The following is a 24,128-nucleotide window of genomic DNA, read 5'->3' on the forward strand; positions in this document are numbered from 1 at the left end:
TTTTAGTAACCTGCCCTTGCTGTCTGTTTTGCGTTAGGCTTAATTACCGTAAAGGGAGAAAAAGTCACAAAAGAGAAAAATGTTCCTCGTCCCGGGATTCCCTTATTCAGGTAATATTCACTAATTTCATGTTATCAGTCTGTAGTGTGCCAGTATTGGTAAGTGGTGATATTATTTGATCTATTCTATGTTAAAAAATTTAACCCTGAGATGGATAAGTGGTTGATAAAAAATAAAAAAAAAAATCCCGCGAACAATCAGAAGAAGCAGAAACAGACTCAAAAAAAAGGACAATATTTCATATTTTACCAGAACAGCCCGCATCGTCTTCAGAACCAAACAGTAAGAGGCAAAAAATGTAATATATGCATTTGATTTTTGCAATATTTGCTGTGTATGTTTTGTATTGAATATAAATACAATAAATATTATAATAATATATCTCTCTATTACGATTTTTTTTCGAGGGGGGCAGTGAAATATTTTAATTTTTGGAAAGTTTGGGAAGCACTGGTTTAGAGTATTGTAAGCAATATGATAAATTCTCATAAATGTTGCAATATATGTAAAGATTTATGTTTTATTTACTACAGAGAAAAAACAGTATAAGTGCAGAAATTAAGCATTCATTCTGTGAAATGATTTTGATTTCTAACTAAGATTATGAACAAACAATAAAGAAAATTTAAAACAAACAGTGAATTTTTTTAAAACTCTAACATATGCGATGCTTTGAGAACAAAAAATACACAATCCATCCATCTACTCACTGGACATCATCAGAAGGTGTATGGTCACTCAGATGCTTGCTGATGCACCACACCAGTCCTCACCAGACGGTCCTGTTGTATGCTTTTCTGGAGGCTACAACTCTCTGAAGATCAGTCACTCCACACATCCCATCCATCCATCTCACTGACAGTCTATCCCTTCCTCTTTCCAAGAACTTTACCTTCTATTACTGTTTTGAGAAGTCCTCCTTCCATCCTTTCAATGTGTCCAAAGTATTTCAACTTTTTTCTGTCAATATCCTTAAGGAGCCTTAAACTTCTACTGATCCTTTCTAGCATCCATTCCTGCCTTTCAGTATATGATATCCTCAACAGCCTTCTATAATGCCACATCTCAAGCACAACCATCCTTTTCCTATCAGACTTTTTTTGGGTTCCAAGTCTCTTACATCCATAAGTTGCTGTTGGAAAAACAGCTGCATCCAAAATTCTCAACTTTGTTTCTGTGGCAATATATCCATCCTTCCAGACATCTGACTGTTGTTTTTAGCCATTCCTATTCTTCTGATGTCTTCTGAACAGCAAGTCTTCACACAAACAATGGATCCCATGTACTCGAACTTGCTGACTTCTTAAATTCTTTCTCCATTAAGGCACACATTTCTCAGGAGCTTGTCTGTCTGTATTTTCTTTGAAAACCATAATTTTTGTCTTGCAAGGATTGAGCTGAAGTCCTATATTCTTACTGATTTCATTAACTTTGTCAAGGATTAGTCCAAGTTTTTCCTTGTTCATTATAAAGGAGTACTGTATCATCAGTGTACTGATCAATCTACCACCTATCCCAATTCCTGTCTTAAGCTCATCCAGTGCTACATGGATCATGACTTCTTTAAGTGATGATCCTTTAGGTCATGATCTGGTCTCCCATATCCTTGTAATCAATCTATCACTGTGATTCCTCCATTCCCTGTGATCTTAATTAACTCTTCTGGGATTCCCTCTGTACCTGGGGATTTATTGCTGTTAAGCTGCTTAACTGTTCTTTCAACCTAATGCCTAAGTGGATGATATTCTCAGTATAGATACTAAACAGGTGAGGAGAAAGTAGGCATCCTTACCTAACTCCCTTTCCAATCTGAAGTCAATCAGTTAATCCAATACCCATTCTTATTATGGCTTCTTGCTCACTGTACAAGTTAGCTATCAACCAGACAGTGCATTGAGGTCATCATCAGTCAAAAGCTTTAGAGTAGTCTATGAAACACATTACCACAGGGAGTCTAAATTATTTATATTTTTCTATGATGTACCTAAGGCAAGGATCTGATCTCTGGATGGTACCAGAGATCAGATCCTTTCCTAAAACCTGCTTGTTCCTCAGGCATTTCTACCTCAATCCTATTCAGAATGACTTAATAAAACCTTGCTTGCATGGAAGATTGTAGTGGTAAGAAAACAGACTTCTTTAAGTCATGATCCTGTCTCCCATATTCTTGTAATCAATCTATCACTGTGATCCCTACATTCCCTGTGGTCTTAGTTAACTCTGCTGGGATTCCCTCTGTACCTGGGGATTTATTGCTGTTAAGCTGTTTAACTGTTCTTTCAACCTCATGCCTAAGCAAAGGAGATTCCAAATTACAATTCTGCTGGTGAGAGAGTTCCTCCAAATTTTCCTTATCCTCTCTTCTGTATAGTTCCTCACAGTATTCTTTCCATCTGTTTATGATTTCCGGTTCTTTTGTTAGTATGCTCCATTTCATCTTTGATGACATTTGATTTGAACAAACTTGTGCTTTAGGTCAAGAACTAAATGAAGCATCCTTTTATAATTGCACCTCCTCATCTGGATCTCTATCTCTTCACATTTATTAGTATAAAAATTTTCTTTGTCCTGCCTGATGGCTCTCCTGACTGCTCTATGTTAAATATTCTTCAATCTCAGTGTTTTCTTTTTTCTCCAACCGACTTCTTTTGATTAGATCCCATGTTGAATCTGATATCCACGAGTCTCTTGGTCTTCTAATTGCACCGAGATACTTGGTTAACCTGGAATTTTTTCCAAAGCATTTCAGGTGAGTTCTCTTCACCAATTTCCAAAAGATCACCCAACCGAGCTGATGTTTCTTCTGTGAACCCACTAGGGATTAGTCTCACATCCAGTCTAGTGGTATACACCTGACTTGGAAGGTTTTAAAGTCTTACTCTTACAATGGCTTTTACTAGCTGATGGTCTGTATCCATCTGCTCCAGAATGTAAATAATCTGGTTCCTTGACCTATCAGTGTTAGACATCCAAGTATAGGTTCTGTCATGGGTGTTTCTGGAAGCAGGTATTAGTAATAACTAATCTGTTAGCATGGGCAAATTCCAACAGTCTTTCGCCATTGGTATTACATTCATCCAGACCAAATATGCCACACTCAAGGCCTAACGCTCATACTTTTTCCCACTTTGGCATTAAAGTCTCCTAAGATGTAAAGTACACCTAGGCTCTTTGGTAGGCAATCCAAAACATTTTGTAGGTTTTCATAGAATTCCTCACTCTCTTCATCAGGTCTATCTATGTGGGGTACATAAACTACCATGACTGATACATTGTATAAGACTTAAGGCTCATCCTACCAAAGTATCCCATCATTAATGGGATTATAACCAAGGGCTCTTGCCTGAACTGTCTTCAGTATCACAGCTACCCCATGATGCTTTGAGTCACTTCCTGAATAAACAACTAGTTTGCCATCCTGTCTTTGACCTTCTCCATTCCATCTGGTCACTGCAATTCCCATGATGTCAATTTTATACCTCTCCAATTCTTTGCAGATAATATCAAGAGTAGATCGCATATATTCCATGTGACTGTGTCAAGCCACCCTCTAAGATTAACCACATACCTACTATATTTCTCATTCACAATATCACTGACTTTTGTCGGAGACTGTAATATACTTCTCAAATAAGACCTTCTGCCTAAGCTCTGAATGTGGCTCTGATTATTCTGCATGACAACCAATGCAGCATGAGATGTATTATAAGGCACAACCATATTAGCATTTTGGAGAGAAGTTGCTGTGAGAGGGTTGCAGAGGCCCTTTCCACATCTGGGAGGTTTTAGTTACACTACATCCTACATTGGCCAGGTGGGTTGGGACTTCAGCTGGCTAGATAAGGCAAATACCTAGGAGAGAAGACAGACTTCTCTTCATCCACTGCATAAGATGAAATGAAATAGTAAAATAGGAAAGATTAACTGCTAATAGCATTGGGGGGGGGGGAGAACAAGAAGAAAATAAAGAAAGAAAAGAAAGAAGAGGGACCAGTCTACAGATAAGATAACAGATACCGCATCTGCCGGTGTATAAGACACACCCCTTTTTTGTACACATTTTTTTTTTTTTTTTTTTTTTAGGAAAAAAACTTTATCACTGAATATTATAATGAATTTACAGTATTTCAAATCTAAAGTAATAAATAGGTCTACTTTCAACAAATTGTCCTCTGTACCATCCAGTGCATTACTAATGACACACTTCTTAAATGATTTAACCACTGTCTCAGTTTTCACAGCATCCCATGAAGCTTTGACCCACTCACAAACTTGCAAAATGCTAGGCCTCTTTCTGATGGCGTAACCTCAAAATCTGAAGACTGCATCTAGCTGTTCCACTTCTCGTTCATAAATCCCTTAAATGGTTTATTAATACAGCCATCTAAAGGTTGAAGCTGACTAGTTAGACCTTCTGGAATTACAGCTGAGTTTACAATTCCTTGAGTTTATTTTTAACATCATCTGTTCTGTGAGAACAAAACTGATCCCATACTAGCAGGGCAGGCTTCTTCAACAGTCCGCCAGGGCGCCTAGACCAAATTTTATCTATCCATAACTTCATTCCTCCTCCATCCATCCAGCCTTTTGTGTGAGCATGTATAAACACTCCTTTAAGCAGTTTTTTTTGGGGTAGAGTCTTCCTTTTAAAAATCAATAGTGGTGGAAATTTTGTCCCATCAGCACAGCCAGATAAAACAACCATGTATAGAGTTTTTTTTGTGCCCCAAAGTTTTTAATAGTAACACTTTTTTGTGCCCTTGGAATCTACAGTTTTATTTGAGGGCACATCAAAAGTCAGCGGAACCTCGTCCATGTTTCCTATTTGCGCAAGTTCAAAGGAAAGAGTACCTGTTTTTCTTGCGTTAATTTTCTTGTTTCCTTGCGTTAATGACAAATCGATGAAATTCAATAATTTTTTCTTCATATTCAGCTGGCATCTTTTGTGATATTTTTGTTTTAGTCCGCATACATAGCTGGTTTCTCTTCATGAATCTTGAACACCATGATATTGATCCAGTAAAGTTGGCGATCCCTCTGTTAGTGGCTATCGCTTTCGCTTGATGAATAATCATTTTAGTAGACACTGAAAGTCCCGCTTTTCTCTGGTCTAAAATCCAAGTATTCAGTTCTGCCTCAAGTTCTGGCCATTTTGCAGTTCCATTACATAGGTTATGTTTACTGTGAGTTGCTTTTTTTAGATCCTCTTCCTGATGAAAGTTCTTTTCATTTTCTCAGTTGGAGGTGGCCCGAAATGCCTCTCTGCAACCCTGTTTCCATGTTCTTTAGCAATCACACATAGCTTGAATGCAATATTGTAGCAATGTCAACATTTTTCAGCCATAATTTGCCAAGAAATTTAGAGAAAATTTAACGGCAGAAATTTATCACTGTTCACAACAACTGGAAAGTTTAAACAAACAGAAACACAGCTGTGATCGTCAATGATAGTGCATGCACATCCACTGAACTCTACGTAACTGGAATGCTCTCATACACACCGCAAGGAAGCAAGAAAGAAATCGCATAACTGGGAACAGAGAAAATTTCCAGAAATGAAAGTAATAAAAAACTGAGTATCGGCATATAAGACGCACCCTGTTTTTTAGACCTATTTTCAAAGAAAAAAAGTGCGTCTTATATGCCGGAAAATACGGTATATATTACCTCATGCTGTAACTGATGGTCCAGCATCAGGTACTTGGGGTTTACCACTCCCATTACTCACTAAAGTGAGCCCTTGAGGTAATGCACAATCAGCTATTCGTAATTAAGCAAAAATTCAAGAATTGATTATGAGATTGCTTTTTCCAACACACAAACATTTATGTGCAGTAAAAGATTACAACAATTTCCCATACATAATCAAGTATGGAAGTTTACCTCATTTTGTCCTGCCATTAACATTAAACTATATTTATGTGATAAAAGGACTACAATATCAAAACATAATGTGTACATTTAGATTATCTGATATCCATATTTAAAATTAGAACTAAGTTACATACAATGAGGAACTATGCATTACCTGTTTTCAATGGCACTACTATGAGCAGAAGTTAATCCACTTAAGTGTTCTACTGAACAAGAAGATTATCACATCTCTCAATAGAGACAAAATGGCTAGCACTTCTTATGTTTCTCCAACTCATACTTAAAACTCATATTTAGTGAATGTGAAAACATTGTAGCAGTTAGGGAGTTTAATCATGGAGGAAAAGAACAGTATGCACTGATATGACATATATGTCAAAGAAGTTATCGTGGAGATGTTTTTGTTCAGAAAAATTTTTTTAATAAAAAAAGTATTCCATTTTGTCCAGTCTTCAGCTACTCGTCAGCTCATAAAATCTACTTACCATGGACAAGGGGGTGAACGTATTTGTCATGTATATCTTAGTATATCAATTTGCAAGTACAGGGCACTTCATTTACTCCTAGATTCACTAGAGGATTGAGTCTATCCTATAGTGAATAGATGTAGGTTGGTAGTTTGATGTATAAGTAGAACATAGCATAGAAATTATATTTATGTTATGCAGTATTATTATTATTAATTTTTTTTATTATTATTAAACACCTCCATGGAGTCCAAAGACTCATCGAGGGAGGACACCTGCTTTACAGCTCTCTCTCCACCAACTGACCACAACTACACCAACGCCATCTACTGCCGACGACTACCACTAGTATTTCCACAGACAATCACAAACATCCATGCCCACCGAAGAATTCAAACCCGCAGCCTTTTGGCTGGAAAGCGGATATGCTAATCACTCAGCCAGCCAGGCTGGCCAGTGGTTAAACATCTCTTCAGATGTGGATAGAGAGAATAGGAATAGTGTCTTGTGTGTTTGGGAATAAAGAATCTGGAGGATGAGTTATAGCCACTAGCTAAAAACACATGCTGATGGTATTTAAGGACACAACTCAAAATCTTGTAAATGCATTCACACTCTGTGTCAAATTTATTCCTTAAAGATAAAATTATTTTTATTATAGACTTGGGGATTTTTAGCAATGCATGAATTTCGGTTTCATGGCTAAAATAACAATCGGTAATGAAATAAATGCTGTTGAAATTATACCCCCCCCTTTATTGCAGTTTGTTAACATAGTAGGTACAAAAACACATGTATTAAAAAAAAAAGTTGAAATTTTTTATTAGTCACATTACCTTGCATGGCAGCATATGCCTGGAAATCACCAGGTGGAGGATAAGGTTGTGGTCCCATTACACCTCCTGTCTGTGGAACAGGTGGAGGTGGAGGTGGTAATTGCTGAGGTCCATAAGGAGCTTGATAAGTTAAGTGAGCCGGTGAACTGCCTGCAGATCCTGGTTGGCTAACAGGAAATCCTTGTGGTGGAATGTAAGATCCAGGAGGTGGAGAATATACTCCTGGAGGTCCTTGAACTTGATAGTGCTGCTTCTGCTGTTCCTGCCTCAATTTCATTTCTCGTTCTTGTTCCTGCATTCTTTGAATGGCTAACTGCCGCTGATATTGAAGGTATTCCTATGAGAAAGAGGAGAATAAGGGAATTTTTTTTTCTTTTTATGAACAGGATGATAATACAGTGTTACATAAGAGTAAAATTTTCATGTGTTACAAGATCAAATAAATAAGTACAGAAGGAGCCTACTATGCAAACCAAAGAAACAGTTCATTACAGTGAATGTGGGTTAACAATATCTCCCTCCTGAGATTAGTTATTAGGAATAACTATCATCAAAAGCATTTCATTTGGTAGGTTTATTTTTGGCAACTTTTTCTGGCTTTTATCCTTGTCTGAACTCCGACCCAAGTATTACACTATCTCAGATGGCAAAACCAGAAAGTGATCTCTCTCCATTTTTCTCTAAGTAGTCCTTAAACTTGTCGACTTTTCATTTATACAATATTTTTTAGAACTTGAAAGTACCAGTGAACTGCATCCTAGCAATTTATTTTCAGCTGGTCATGCAATGCAAATATTAGGTGGAGGTATCATCTCCTATCTTAAGTCATGTTGACTTCCTCTCACATCTGTGCCCATGCCAATGCAGCTCTTCTCCCATATGGAAGAAGAGCTGCATTGCCATGCTATTTACATTAAGTTAAATATATATGTATTTAGAAAATGAACCATTTGAGACGCTTTTTTTTTATCACCTACTAGTAAACACCAGTTCACTACAGTGAAATTTTGAATTTCCCATTGCTCACAATACTAAAATAACTGTTACTATGGAGCTTTAAGAGTTCATTAGTTGAGACTTTACAGTATACTCATAGATAGTTGCTATGTTGCAATGATAAGTTTCTACTGTATATGTGATAAGGTTTGTTTTATTTATAGTTTATAATTTTTATTTATAATTTATAAAGTATAATTTTATTTATTGTTTCAACTGAGCCTCAATACCCATCACAATGTGCATTCAAACAAATAGAGAAACAGAATAAATGACAATTTCATTGATGTAACATAAGTTTCAGATTTGAAATTAAAGCTCACATCTTTTAATTTCAGGTCTGAAAATGAATAATAATATGAAATACTCAGATACCACTTCTATTTCCTCGAGATATATAGCAAAATCAGCTATTAGGCACTTGCACATGCTTTATATTTCACTGAACATCACTTACTCATACAAGTACAATCTTTCAGAATAGTAAGAAATAAGCCAATGATATTAACTATATCAGATCAATTTAAAAATAGTAATAATAAAAAAAAAAGATATTATAGCTCTCTTCAAGAGCAATATTAGACTATTCTGATGTACAGCACAGATTTGCTAAAGGGAGGTCATGTTTTTGTAATCTACTTGCATATTACAATAAGGTAACAGTTGCACTGGACGAGGGAGATGGATAGAGTAGTATGCTTAGATTTTGCTAAGGCATTTGATAGATTATCACATGATAAGTTGATAGTCAAACCAGAGCAGATCAGGTTGAATATTAGATTAGTGCATTGGAATGGAGATTGGCTATCTGATAGATATCAGCAAGTTGAGTAGGCAATATCCCAGAAGAGGAAAGTCACTAGGTGCTGTGTCTCAGAGATCTGTTTTAGGGCCATTTCTGTTTAACCTGTATGCTAATGATATTGGGGAGGATTTCAATGGAGACAGAGGCGTTCATAAGTGGCATCTCATAGAAGACCTGGGTTTGGAGAGCTCTGAAAGCTAAGTTGTTTAGTTTAGAAAAAATAGTGATTTTTTTATAATAGTGAAATACTATTTTAAAAATACTATTTTAAAGTTTTCACTATTTTAAAATGAAAACATTTTAAAATAGAGAAAACAGATAGAATGTAGAATTTATACTTTGTGGGAGATACATTGTTGGAGGTAGAGGAAATAAGAGACCTTGGGAGTGACAGTGGATAAGAATGTAAAATTTAGAGGGCACACTGCCAAAATTGTGACGACAACAGAATTAATTCTGGCAACGATGTGGAGGAGATTATTTTGAAGTAAAGAGATTCTGGTTCCACTACATAAGGCTTTAATTAGGCCTATAGACTACTGTGCACATATTTGGCCACTTGGTTTTCAAAACAATGAAGTGATATTGGAAAGTATCCAGAAGCAAGCTAAGAAGGTGCAATTTAGAGTCTAGTGAATAGGAAGAAGAGGAGTGATATGACAGAGACACATTAAGTTGTTAAGGGCTTGTTATAGGATTAACATTGAAGAGGTTTCTCATAAAATGGTGGCATCTGGGGGGAGAACAAGAGGTCATCACTGGAAGTTGTATAAGCAAGATGGTGAGAAGCAAGATTTTTGCATGGAGAGTTATGAATGACTGGAATACATTGCCTGAGAATGCGGTATCTGCAAAAAATTGCAGATATGGTGAGCTGTGTGTGTGTGTGTGAGAGAGAGAGAGAGAGAGAGAGAGAGAGAAAGGGACCTCTAGTGATGAGTCTTGACTCCATGGAGGTCTTGGGATAATAATAATATTTGAGTATTTATAAATGAAATCCATTTCCATAATTTAAGCAAGGTAAATTTGAAAGAAGCCTGGCAAAAATACAATAGCCATGAAATATTAGAAAAGCATCATCATCAAATTCCTGCCATGTACCCTCAAGGGGTGTACAGGATACGACAGTACTACATGAAAAATTTACATCATTACTAACTTCTTATCTACAATTGTCCGTGCGGTTAGCCTAGTGGCTTTGCGCTTCGCAACCATATGTCTGGGGAAGGAGTGTCCTAGGTTCGATTCCCGTCAACGACGTGAGGAACTCAAGGATCCTCAGCCATAGCCAAGTTAGCCGGTTTTGGGCATGGACAGCAGGGTTTTTTCCACCAGTTTATCTGGTGTTTTTCATCCCGCAAGCAGGCAAATTGGTCTGAGGATACACACTAGGATTACAGTCAGGAATACTGATCCAGCAATAGGTCTGATTAGTCAGCCTATGCCGGTTCCAGAGCCCGGATAAAATTTGGGAGGAATAGATGGTACCGTGAACTCCCATAAAAAGGAGGAACGCTGTATCATCACACGGAATTTATTTATTTATCTACAATTTTCCTCCAATCAGTCTGTTACCTGTCAAGACTCCAACATTATCAGATCTTATATTTCTGTCTTCCAAGGCACTTTTTACCATATCAATCCACATATATCTTGGTCTTCCTCTGGGTCTTTTTCCTACCACCCTGGCAGAGAACACTTGTTTTGCTAATCTTTCCTCGCCCATTCTGTATAGGCGAGGAAAGATTAGTTATTCTTAGATAGTATGGTCACAAAGTGACCATACTATCTGAGATTAGTTCTGTTAACGCATTCCTGGATGCCGATAATGTTAACTTCTTTCCTAATATCCTAGTTTTCAATACGATACTGCCACTGATGCCATCTGTTCATCCCCCCCCCCCCCAATCTTTCTCACGACTCTCATATCTGCAGTCTCTAGTCTTTGGTCAAGTGTTTTACTTCTGATCCATGTCTCATATCCATAAGTTAACCTGGTTTGAACAATGTCTTGTATACAGCTAATTTAGTGTTCCGACTAATTTCTTGCTTATTCTATATGAATTTATTCAATTGACTTCTTACCATGCTAGCTTTATTGATTCTGTTAACTATTTCCATACTTAATTTACCATCTTCACTAAAAATTGTGCCTAAGTAGCTGAAATGTTTCAATTGTCCTATAGGGTCTCCATTCAAATGCAGTTGTTATTTTCAATGCTTCTGCCAATTTTCATTTTTGCTAATCTTTCCTCGTACTACTAAATAAGTCTACTACAAGTCAGGGAATCTTGCAGACTTGTAGTAGATTTATTTAGAAGTATAACATCATCTGCACAGAGAAAAGAGCTAAGATTAACATCGCCAATATTTATATCAGGTTTAATACCACTTTCCTTCATAATGAGATCCATATAGATAATGAATAATAGAGGGGATAATGTAAATCCTTGTCTGACACCAGATTTAACATTAAACCATCTTCCTGTACTTCCTTCAATTCTAACTGCTGACTTACAACTCAAATAAAGACTAAATATTGCTCGATATAATGCCCAATCGACACCATATAACTGTTGAATATTGAATAGCTTCTCTCTTGGCACCTTGTCATATACCTTTTCCAGATCTACGAAACTTAAATAGAGATCTTTGTTATATTCCCATGATTTCTCAATTATTTGTCGTAAAGTTAAGATCTGATCATGACAGCCTCTATATGGCCTGAATCCAGATTGTTCTTTCACCAAGCTTTGCTTCCACAATCCTTCTCAACTGTTTCTCAAGTATACTTGCGTAAATCTTACAAGGAACACTCAGAGAAATACCTCCGTAATTTTTACATTCAGTTTTATTTCCCTTTTTATATATGGGTACTATGAGAGGTCTACTCCAATCATCCGGAAATCGTCCCTCTGTCCAGGCCTTCTGAACTATGCAGTGCAGCCACTGTAAGACTTTTATACCTCCATACATAGCATTTCTGGTCAAATATCAACTAGTCCTCCTGACTTTCCACATTTCAAGGCTTTTGATGACTTTTTCTACTTCAAGTATGGATATGTATTCCTGACTGTATGCCTGTTGAGTGTTTTTTACCTCTGTGCTATCACTGCTTGTGTCATTTAGCAATTTTTCGAAGTAATTACTCCATACTTCAATGATATTCTTTTATCCAGTTTTCATGTCATCTTTATCATCTCTAACTCCTTTTACAGCACTCTCTTTCCTCCATTTCTGAGCTTCTTCAACAACCTCCAGAATATCTTACCACCTTGATATTTATTTTCTATGTTCTTACCAAAATGTTCCCATGACTTTTGTTTAGCCAGTTTTACACAGTTTAACAGCTTTCTTACATTTGTCTCTCTATTCTCTAAGAGCACAAGCTGACTTATTTGCCAGGAACTTTCAATATGCTTTATTATTTTCCTTCACTGCTGTTTTAACTTCCTCTGCCCACCACAGAGTTCTGATTGCTCTATCTTTGCAGACAACCTCACCATGCCTCTCTGGCTGAATCAATCAGTGTTTTCTTCAGGGCTTGCAACTGAATCTCCAAGGTATGGTTCCTGTTCTCATACACTTTCATTTTTTCTTCAATAATGTTTGTGTATTTTAGTCTATAGTTCATATCTGAGAGCTTCTCAACTTTTAATCGCTTTAAAACTTTCTTAATATGTCGTCTTTTCAATATGAAATTCAATTTTATTCTGATCAAGACTAGATAGTGATTACTTCCAAATTCAAATCCTCTGTACGCTCTGGTGTCCTGCACCAGGGAGAAAACATCACTATTAACAATAGCATTGTTAATGAGACTTTTCTTATTCCTTGCCTCTTCTCTCCATATAAATTTGTGCACATTTTTATGTTGGAACATTGTGTTAGTAATAACCAGTCCATGTCCTGAACAGAAATCGAACAAGTATTTACCATTATTATTAACTTTGCCCTTTTCTGCAAATTTTCCCAAAAATATTTTTGTATGTCTGACAATCATTTCCTACTCTGCTATTTAGATCCCCAACAAGTACCAACTCTTCCTTTTTTATTGTGCCAGTTGCTTTCTCTAAAGTCTCAAAAAATTCCTCCACTTTTATCTTAGTAGACTTATTGACTTGAGACAATAAGCCTACTAAGACAATGAGACTTATTTGTGCCTATGATCCTATAGAAGGACCATAGGCACAAATAAGTCTCATTGTTCAGTTACTCATTCTGATATTTGCATACATCAATCTACTTAAGACTGCCAGCTATTCAAGAAGATTAGCCTTGTATTTACTGTTGAATACCATGGCTACTCCTTTTCCTTGATTGTCATTGCCTGAATATAACATTTTGTATTTATTGCTCAGAAAGATCTCGCCAGTTTTTGTCTTTTTTTGTTTCAGTCACCCCTATTATGTCGATCTGGTACTTATCTAATTCCTCAGGTAGCTTAATTTCTTTGCCATTCAGGCTTCTTTTGTTGATAGAGTACCAATCCTCTACTCTGGTGATGCGGGGTGTGTTTTCAGATTTGTTCCAGTAGCTGACTTTTCACTGTTTGCCCTGGTTCCCTGGCAAAAACAACGGGGGCCTTGTTTAACTGGGAGACGCCCAAGCTCGGCATGAAATTCTGTCCTGTTGTACCATCATTTTACTTTTGGTAAGAATACAATTTGGTTGGCTAAATCCCAAGTTGCCAGCCCATCCTCATCTGTTCAGTATCCAGATAGATACCTAACAATGTGCATCACGAGAAGTTAAGGATTGGATATTAGGTCAGAAGTTCTAGTCAGTTCTCCGCATTCCTTTAAAGACTATGTGGAGGTCTCCTCTCAGTTATACAGCTTTGACCATTAAGCACCCCTATTATTAGAAAAGCAAGATGTTAAAAAAAAAAACAGTATCTAAATTTAGTGAAATTCATTTCTACTCTTTCAATATAAAGATGAAATTCCTTGTTCAAGAAATCATGAAAAAAGCAAAAACAAATATGTGGAAATGCACTGTATATTTAATAAAAAATGACTGCCTGAACAGCCAAAACTACAAAAAAAAACATTTTATGCAAAACGTTCATTTTTAATGAAAATTTTTGAACAGGACTTTTACATATAAAGCAAAAGCTGTAACATATAAATATTCTGCTATAAATATACAGTGTTATATATATACATACAGGGTGTTCGGGATAAATTTGACATATTTATAATTAATTATATTTTTCCGTAAGTTACATGTATTAACACACACTTCTCTTCATTTAAAAGTTTGGACCCTTCTTCATTCATATACAAGATGTCAGAAAGAATGGATAGCTGGAACCCACCTGAATCATGGAAGAGAATAACTTGTATCATGATGATTCGTGCCCGCCATCAAAATAAGGATATTACGACTGCTGCCCAATGCTCCCTGAATACAGTAAAAACAATCAGGCATGAACTAGAGACTTGCAATGGTGACTACGAGGATGTAGCAAGAAGAAAGATCCCTAGCAGACGATCTGATTGCGTTCGTACAGCAGAATTCCTCGCAAATCTGCAGGAACAGGTGTTGAAGAACCCTGGCATTGGAATTCAGGCTTTGTTCGTGGAGTTGCTAACTGTAGTCAAGCCCTGGATAACAAGGGTAGCCAATGGTAGGCCGTATGTATGGCAGCAGGATTCGGCCCCTTGCCACACCTCTGGGAAAAGTCAAAAATGGTTGTCTGAAAATTTCTACGACTTCACCAGTCCAAATGTTTGGCCTCCAAACTCCCCAGACCTTAACCCCATGGATTATTTTGTATGGGGCGCAGTTGAAAAAGACACCAATCGCACTTCCAGTAATACAAAAGCCCAGTTAATGGATAAAATTAAAACAGTTTTTGCGGCCCTTCCCAGGGAGACTGTAGCATCAGCTTGTTCGAGGTTCCGAAGCAGAATTGAAGCTGTGATCGATGCTAATGGTGGTTATTTTGAGTAAATCTTGTTGATAGTATTGTAATTAACTCTGCCTGTAATGTTTTTTTGTCAATTCATTAAATTTAATAGATACAAAGAAGATTTTCTTTTTCCTTACGAAACTGTCAAATTTATCCCGAACACCCTGTATATATTAAAAAAGGCTGTTACTGACTTGTTTCTTTGCTCTCATAATTTCTAACTTTTGAGCCATCTGGATCTGCCTTAGTCTTTCTGACTCTTCAGCTTCCCTTCTCAGTTTTTCTTTATGTTCTTCTCTTAGAGCATCAAGAGCTGCTCTGGCATCTTTCACTTGTGCCAGCTTATCCTGAAGACCTTCAAAGTAAGCTGAAAAGAGATGGTAGATAGATTTTGTAATTCGATACTCAAACATCTAGGATTTAATAAAATGTATTCAATGTAATGAATCTTAAATAGAAAATGTTAAGATCTTAAATAGAAAAGTTGCACTTGGGAACAACCTAGATGTTATTTAAAATGTTCAGAATATCTATCACTGATGTAAAAAGTGGTATGATGACAATGCAGCAAACTAGCAGACAAGTTTCAATCAGTGTTATACTGGTAATCTGCTGAACAGCATTTGACAATTCCACTTTGTGGCATTGTTTTGTGGCTTTGTGATTGATAATATTGACTAATTATGTTTTTGTGACATCAAATCAGAAACATGATTTATTCTTTAAGATTTGATAAATGTATGAGATATAATGCCATAAAAATGAGTTTAGAGGTGGGGAGGATCATTGAAACCTTATGGATGTCCATAAATCTCAACTGCAACAGTAATATTATGATAACTCAAGGAAGATACTAGAATGTGAAGTATGTGTGTGTGGGTGTGTGAGAGAGAGAGAGAGAGAGAGAGATTAAAATCAATGAGCAATCTATCTCATTGCCCTGGTTATGAAGTATAATAGTAATGAAGAAAGAATAAAGGATTTTGAAAATGAGGCCCAAACCTTAGAGACTGAGTGGCAAAATTTGTAAAATACATTGATTGACTCTACCAGGAAAGTAGTAATGATGTAATTATAAAATGAACTCTATGTTATGAAAATGAATGCAAGTATTATTCAGGAATTTCCATTTTAAGTGTAGCATAAAAGATTTATATGTGTGCTTGAGAAAAAGGTCTAGTACAATTTTTGTTTGATAAATGTAACAAAATTGTTGCAGATAAAATTGTAAGAGTAAGCTGGATTAGCTGATATGCCAAAATGGAAACAGTTTCCATTATTTGAATGCAAGTTTTTTTTATAATCTGTAGTTTGTGATTGATTATATCTGCAAACAACTGTATGTACCATTCAAGCCCTTTCCAATATCATTACATACAAATTAAACAGCAATGGACCCAAAACAGACTCTTGGGGCACAATCACTGGTAACCTTCCTCCTCCTCTGGGATACTGCTCTCCCATACACAAACTGCTGATATCTAGCAGACTGCCAATCTCCAATCCTATGCACTACTCCACTATCCAGTCTCATCTGTTCCAGTTTAATTACCAACTTGGCATGTGGCAATCTATCAAAGGCTTTAGCAACATCTAAATATACCACCATGTACGTTCCCCTTTGTGCAATGCACCTGTCACTTTGTCAATAAGTAAGCAAATTGCTGAAACTTGACCTTCCTGTAGCAAATCCATGGTCCAAAGACAATTGCTGTCATCAACCTCCAATTCCGAATCCTCATTCTCACAAGCCACTAACATCTTTACCACAACTCCATGCAAACAGATTGGTCTAATTTGAAGCAGAATGAGTTTGTCCTCGTTCCACCCCCTTTGGAACTCAGGCAACTTTAAAACTTAAGTTAAAGAGGTAAGCTAAAGCTGCTGTTAACTCCCTGGAACAATCTCTCAAGACATGCAGTGATATACCATCAATTTTACTCAATTCCTCACACACACACACCCTACTCACTCATCAGTGGCTCCTCCTTCCTCTCCACTGCTCTCAAGTTCTACATGGTGTTACTTTCACAAGGATGAAATACCTTTATGATATGCTTATTTAATATCTCTACTACTAAGGAGGATATAGTAGAGATGTTAAATGCTTATTTAACATCTCTACTATATCCTCCTTAGCAGATATCACTCTACTATTCACAACAACCAATATCATCTGTCCACAACCATTTTTAGTTCTACTACTATGTATCGAAATAACTCCCTAGGATTGCTTTTGGCCTCATTAGCTAACCGCTGCTCATACTGTCCTTTTACTACCCTTACCAAGCAAGTGACCACTCTTGCTCTTTGTACTCCCCATGAAACCAACTATTACTACCACTCATCTTACGCTGCCTCCATAATGGATAACTGTATTAATGCAAGACTCCTAACTGCCAAATTTAAAACTGGGATTAAATCTCTGAATATGTGATTAGTTGCTATGTCCCAAGAGATTCATAAAATTATGAGAAAGATTGCTTCTTTAACAAGCTAAAAAACATACTAAGCAGTTTTAAGAAAGATGATATAATGATTAATTTAGCAGATCTGAATGCCAAGATTGACACTGATTCCAATTAATGGGCAGGAGTAATAGAACATTTGGAATTGGTAATTGCAATGACAATGGTGAGACACTCCTCCAGTTATGTAAGCTAAATGGAGTGAATAACCAATACCTATTTCAAGCATAAGAATATTTAAGTACACTTAGGTCTCACCTGATGGTATCCACAAGAACATGATTATGTTCTAATTAATACTAAATGGCCAAGTTCTGTGTAGAACACTATAATTATATAGAGGTGCAGAGATAGAACTTGATCACTGAGCAATGTGCTCTTAACTAGTTAAGAGCACATTGCAATTGAAGCCGTGAAAATGTAGTTTAAGCCCTACCCTGTTCCTTTTAACACTAAAGCAGGGATTGGCAACCTTTTCAGACTCGCAGGCCATATTCAACTTTTATTTTTAATAATCGGGCTGCAAGCGTTTAATAAAGAGAAAATAGTGAGTGAAAAAATACTTAATTTATAAATTTTTATTATATCAATTTAAAAAAAACACAGAAATATTTAAAGTACCAGATATGAAACAAGCATGAAAATGAAACTCAATGAAAAATTATTATGACATAAAAACAAAGTAATATAGTTTATGCATCACGATGTGTGTATCTCCCTGCTTAATGTGACTTTTGTGATTGTTTTCCCCTTTGCCAAATTATCTATATCCACTTTACAATCTGAGCTGCAAATTCGAATCAAAGCATGCAAAGTTCATCAGTCAGGTCGAGAAGAAAATTTATTTTTTCTAAAACTCATGCCAGAAAATGCTTATTCATAAATGTATGTGCTTCCAAATGCAACTATCATCTTCTTTGCGAAACTGATTAATCCTTCAAATTTTTTTGGTAAGCATCGATAAAATTTTAGGATATTTTCTAACGAAAATGCTCATTACAGCACAATGAAAGATTAAATTCTTTAATGCTTCATTGTGCTGTAATTCCAAAACTTCCATCTGTAGTTGGTTTGGTACGTCATCAATGTCGACATTAAAAGTATTCAAAAATAATCGCATTTCGATGCTATTTTTATGAAAATCAACAAATCTTCTTGAAACTTCCGTTTGTAAATCTTCAATAATACCAACAAAAGTTTCCTTTTGTTTGTATTTCCAAGTTACAGAGTTGATATCATGAAGTATAGGTATAAAATTATTTTTAATTTATTATTCATATTATAAAATGTATTATTTAAATAATTTAACATACAGGCGACATGCCATGTAGGTATGGTCAACTTTTTATGGGCCGCTAAAAATGCACGTTTGGACCACATGGGCCTGCCGGTTGCTGACCCCTGCACTAAAGCATTGAGCAGAGCTCATACTGAAAGAATTTACCAAAATGAGTTGCTCAGGTGTTACAAAAGAGTTAACCTACAAGATTGTGATGTAGAAAGTGTGTGTGTGTGTGTGTGTGTGTGTGCACGCGCGCGCCTATGTGGAATAGATTTAAGAAAGCTGTGCATGAAACCAGTCAATCTGTATTAGGATTTAGAGGGAATAGACTAAGGCCGAGAGTTCCCAAACTTTCTCAGTAATTCTTTCACAATGCCCCTAGGCTTTATACACTTTACTATTGCATATGCTGCCTTTCAGGATGCTAGCAAAGCATTACTTGGCACGGATGCTTGTTTAAAAAATTTACCTTTTTATTTTTTCAATTTCATACTAAAACCACTTGACTAACATATAGGGACATTAATAAACAAATAAAAGCACAGCTGAAAACAGATAAAAACTCCTGGTTTAACAACATGGCAGAGAAAGCAGAAAATGCAACTATAGAAAATAATCACAAAAGACTATGCTATAAGAAGTTATTATAAAGGCCATGATGTGTATACACGTCAAAGTTACCATAGATACGAATTGCATATTAAAATTGTAACACCATTGATATTACATTGAAATATAAGAAGGATACAAAGTGTATGAAGGAGTGATGTATTTTATCCATATTGATGTCGAATAGAGTCAAGTCTAAATAAGAACGTAACTGAAGGATAAGATGCCATCATGAAAATTGGGCCGAGCATTTTTGATCCTTTAAACAATATTCAGTCTTGTGATTGATCCAATTATCCTTGATGAACAGACTAGTTCCACTTCCCAATTTGATATCAGTTCAATTACACCATATGAGGTTTGATTGCCATGAGTAAGGAAGGCGACTCACTTAGTAAGAATAACAAAAGTGCAGTATGAGCAGCAGTTAGCAAATGATACTAAAAGAAATCTTGGGGAGTTTTTTCTATATGTGGCCAGTAGAAGAAAGAATGATTATGGGAGGATGATGTTGGTTAGCAGTTAGCAATAATGGTAGAATGATAAACACTGAGAAGGATATAGTAGAGGTGTTTAAAGGACAGTTCATTAAAGTATTCCATCCTTGTAACATAATGCAGAACTTGAAAGCAGTGAGTAAATCTTCAGGAGGTATATGAGGTGAGTGAGCAGGAGGTATATGAGGAATTGAGTAAACTCGATGTCAACAAGGCCAAGAGACTTGATGGAATATCACTGCATGTCTTAAAGGAACATTTCAGGGAGTTAACAACTTTAACTTACATTTTTAACGAGTCTTGTTTTAGATTAGCCCAATTTCCAAAGAAGCAGAAAGATGGTAAAATTGTTCTGTTTCATAAAGGTGATGAAAAGACTAAGGCTTCAAATTTGACAGCATGGGTTTGCTAAAGGAAGATTGTATTTTAGCAATCTGCTTACTTATTATAACAAGGTGGTGAATACGTTGGACAAGGGGAGATGCATATAGAGTATACTTAGATTTTGCAAAGGCTGTGGCTAGATTGCTATATGACAAATTAGTAGTTTAAGTGGAACAGATAGGATTAAATGTAGATTAGTGCATTGAATAAGACTAGCTGTCTGCTATGTATCAGCAGGTTGTGTATGGCAGGGAGAGGGGGGAGTGATATTCCAGAAAAAAAAACTCACTAGTGGTGTGCCTCAGGAGTCTGTTTTGGGGCCACTGTTGTTTAAATGTATGTAAATAACATTGGAAGGGGCTTAAATGGAAATATACAGTTGTTTGCAGAGGATGCAAAGTTTGAGAGATTTATAAGAATACAGAAGCTGTTATAGCTTTGCATCATCAACCCCCCCCCCCCCTCAAGGGATGTTCACTTGCCTCAGAACCCTAAGGATACTAACTATCTGGGAGCATGCTAAAGTGGTGGCCTATCTCAAACAGGGAAAACTCCAACCAAAGCAAAAAATTACAGACCTATATCACTACTCAGCAACCACTTTAAACTCTAATTTTGAATAGGCTACAACCCTTAATTAATCTTACTGGTGAGAAGGCTGGTTTTAAACCAGGCAAATCCTGTACATCACAAATTCTCAACCTCACTCAATATATAGAAAATGGTTATGAGCAAAAATTAGCCACAGGCCTTAGTATCACCACTTCTGGGCCTGGCTCCCACTGACGAGACATCAATAAAGGTCGAAACAGGTCTGAGTAGTGGCCCATACCACAAGGAGATGTGTTTTGCATTATGTGTGATACTTAGAAAGGAGTGATGAGAGCTTGGTCCACCTTTGCTACAAGTTGCCTCAGTCCTGAAGTATCTTCAGGCGCAAACTTTGTTTGCTAACACTTGGATAAAGGATTAAACTAAATTTATTATAGTCTAACCAAGTGGAAAATAAACTTTCAACATCTTTCTCTGAATCCAGAGTAATTTAATAATAAGGTGGTACACCTTTTTGCAACTTGTATAGGTAAAGATGACCTCTCCATTGCTTCAGCCTTAGTATCACCATTTCTGGGCCTGGCTCCCACTGACGAGACCTCAATAAAGGTCGAAACTGGTCTGGGTAGTGGCCCTTCCCTTAATGCATAGCATTATACATATCTGCAAGGAGATGTGTTTTGCATTATGGGAGATACTGAGACAGGAGTGATGAGAACTTGGTCCACCTTTGCTACAAGTTGCCTCAGTCCTGAAGTATCTTCAGGCGCAAACTTTGTTTGCTAACACTTGGATAAAGGATTAAACTAAATTTATTATAGCCACAGGAGCAGTCTTAACTGCAGCATACGATGCCATAAACCATCTCATACTCAGAAATAAAATATTCAGAATAATTAGAGACCATCACCTTGTCCTCCTGATCCAATCACTGCTGGAAAACAGACACTTTTTTGTGGACCTGTGGTGTAGGAAGAGCCACTGGCATCTCCAAAAAAAATGGCCTCCCTCAGGGAAGTGTGTTATCACTATTACTTTTTCAACATCTATGTCAATGATCTCCCCATCTCTCCAGGAACTATAAATTTTATCTATGCTGATGACCTTGCCATAGCTACTCAATCAAAAAATTTCAAGTCCATTGAAACTACTCTATCACTTGTCTTAAATAGTCTAACCACATATTATATTATAGCAGTAATCAATTAAAAAAAACCACCCCCCCTTGAAAAACCCAGACTGGCCTTTTCCACCTTAACAATAAGGAAGCCAACAGGAAGCTACAGATTTCTTGGGAAGACTCTAATATAGAACATTCCTGAAACCCAATCTACCTCAGTGTTACTCTCGATCGCACTCTTTCATATAAAACATACATACATAGAAAAAAACAAAGGCTAAAGTGAATGAAAAAAACAATATACTAAGAAAGCTTACCTCCTCCAAACGGGGTGCAGACCCTGGCATAATGAGATCATCTGCCTTGGCCCTATGCTATTCTTCTGCTGAATATGCCTGCTCGGTATGGTCTAGTTCCTGCCATGCTGAAAAACTTGACCTAGCATTGAATGAAAGCTGCTGCTTAATTGCAGGATGCCTGAAACCAACACACTAAGAGACCTGTATACTTTGGCTGGTATTGCACCACTTCAATTTGAAGATCTGCATTCTCAGCTGATGAAAGAAGCAGACAAATGAATGATGACCACCACACACTATTTGGCCAGACCACAGTGCTCCAAAGACTAAGATCATGATATAGCTTCCTAGCAACTGTTGAACCACCTAAAAACCCTCCAGAGACAAGACTTCAACAATGGCTTGCGCTATACCCAGAAAATAATACTGGTATTCCAACAACTGAACATCTTTCTTTCTTTCTTCCCCCCCCCCCCATATTTTACTTATTAGTCCCTGCATAATTCACCTACCAAATTTAAGCTGTTCTCATTTGTAATGTATCCTAATTTGTTGTAAATAATGTTGTACTACTTACTAATGTACCACTTGTGTCTGGATATGAAATAAATAAAAGGGATGTTCAGGTTACTATGACAACCCTAAGTTTAACAAAAGCACTAATGATTAAGTTTACATTATTATTAATCTTCTATCAACAATTTTTCTCCAAATCAGTCTATTACTTGTGAGAACTCCAATATTGTCATATCTAACATTTTGTGCTTCTAAGGCATTTCTAACTGCATCAATCCACCTAGACCTTGGTGTTCCTATAGGTCTCTTTCCTGCCATCGTGGCATCAAACACCTATTTTGCTAATCTTTCCTCACCCATCTATTTAGGGTTAGGGTGTACAATGGAATTGGAAAAAAAATTATTAATCAAATAGCAGCCATATTATTTATTGTTTGGGTTAAAGAGCAATGTCAGTAATAACTTTCTTGGAAAAAATGTTTAAAAAATAACATTAATTTTAAAAAAAATCAAATTTTTAATAAAAAATTATGAATTTTTTGTCACTTTTTTTATAAAATAAATAATTTTTTTTAGTTCAAATTTGCTACAGTTATTCTATCATGTCTATTAAACAATATAAACTAAAATTATTGAGCAAATATCAGTTCCTTTAAAGCTAAGAAATTTAATTTGTCCATATAATGATTAATACACAAATCTTGCATGTTTGAAAAATAAACTTAAAAAATAAAAATGAAAATACATATCAATGATTATAATTTTAGTTCAATATATTCAGGATATATTAAGCTGTGTTAGAAAAAAAAAAAAATTTTCTAGGACTAAAATTTTCTTCGTATTTTTACCTGAAAACTATGATTTTTTGTGGGTACCCTAACCTTAAGTGGCCATACTACCTTAGATTAGCTCTGCTGACACATTCTTGAATGCTAATAATGTCAAGTTCCTTTCCAATGTGATTCTGCCATTGGAGCCATCAGTTCACTCCCCTAATTTTTCTCAGAACCCTCATATCCATGGTCGCTAGTCTTTGATCAAGTGCTTTATTTCTGACAACTCTCAGATACATAATTTAAAACTGGTTTAAACACCTTCTTCTAGTTTAGTGTTTTGGCTAATTTCTCTCTTATCTACCCTATATATATAGATAAGCCTTTTTGTGTAACGTGTTTTGTCAAGTTATTTGAAATGTTTTGAAAGTCAGGGGCTACTCTGAGTGTCGAGTCTTCAAAATTCAAGTATCAGAATTCAAGGAGAACCGGCCTACCAGTTCAGAACACGGGGGGGGGGGGGGGGGAGCCCCCTAGTTCCATATAAATTTATTCAGCTATCCACTGTACCAGCTTCGATTCTGTTGTCTCTTTCCAGATTTAACCTGCCATCTTCACTAAAAACTGTGTCTAATAGTTGATATATTTTAGGATCTCCATTCAGAATGCAGCT

The 24,128-nt window shown here is 36.3% G+C and overlaps 1 protein-coding gene across 3 annotated transcripts in view; it reads right to left on the bottom strand.

Annotated features, from left to right (window-relative positions):
- The window catches only part of LOC150107965 (hepatocyte growth factor-regulated tyrosine kinase substrate-like), a 261,894-nt gene that overhangs the window by 22,170 nt on the left and 215,596 nt on the right, over positions 1-24,128 (bottom strand). For all 3 annotated transcript variants that reach the window (XM_090390574.1, XM_090390576.1, XM_090390577.1), the window contains 2 exons: positions 15,150-15,322; positions 7,238-7,574 (listed from right to left, as the gene is read on the bottom strand). In XM_090390574.1, coding sequence (XP_090246700.1) covers positions 7,238-7,574; positions 15,150-15,322 — 510 coding nt within the window. The remainder of the gene's footprint in view (positions 1-7,237; positions 7,575-15,149; positions 15,323-24,128) is intronic.

Source organism: Typopeltis vanoorti, chromosome 3 (genome assembly GCF_054136105.1).
Source record: "Typopeltis vanoorti isolate ZY-2024b chromosome 3, IOZ_Tvanoo_1.0, whole genome shotgun sequence".
Taxonomy (NCBI): Eukaryota; Metazoa; Arthropoda; class Arachnida; order Uropygi; family Thelyphonidae; genus Typopeltis; species Typopeltis vanoorti.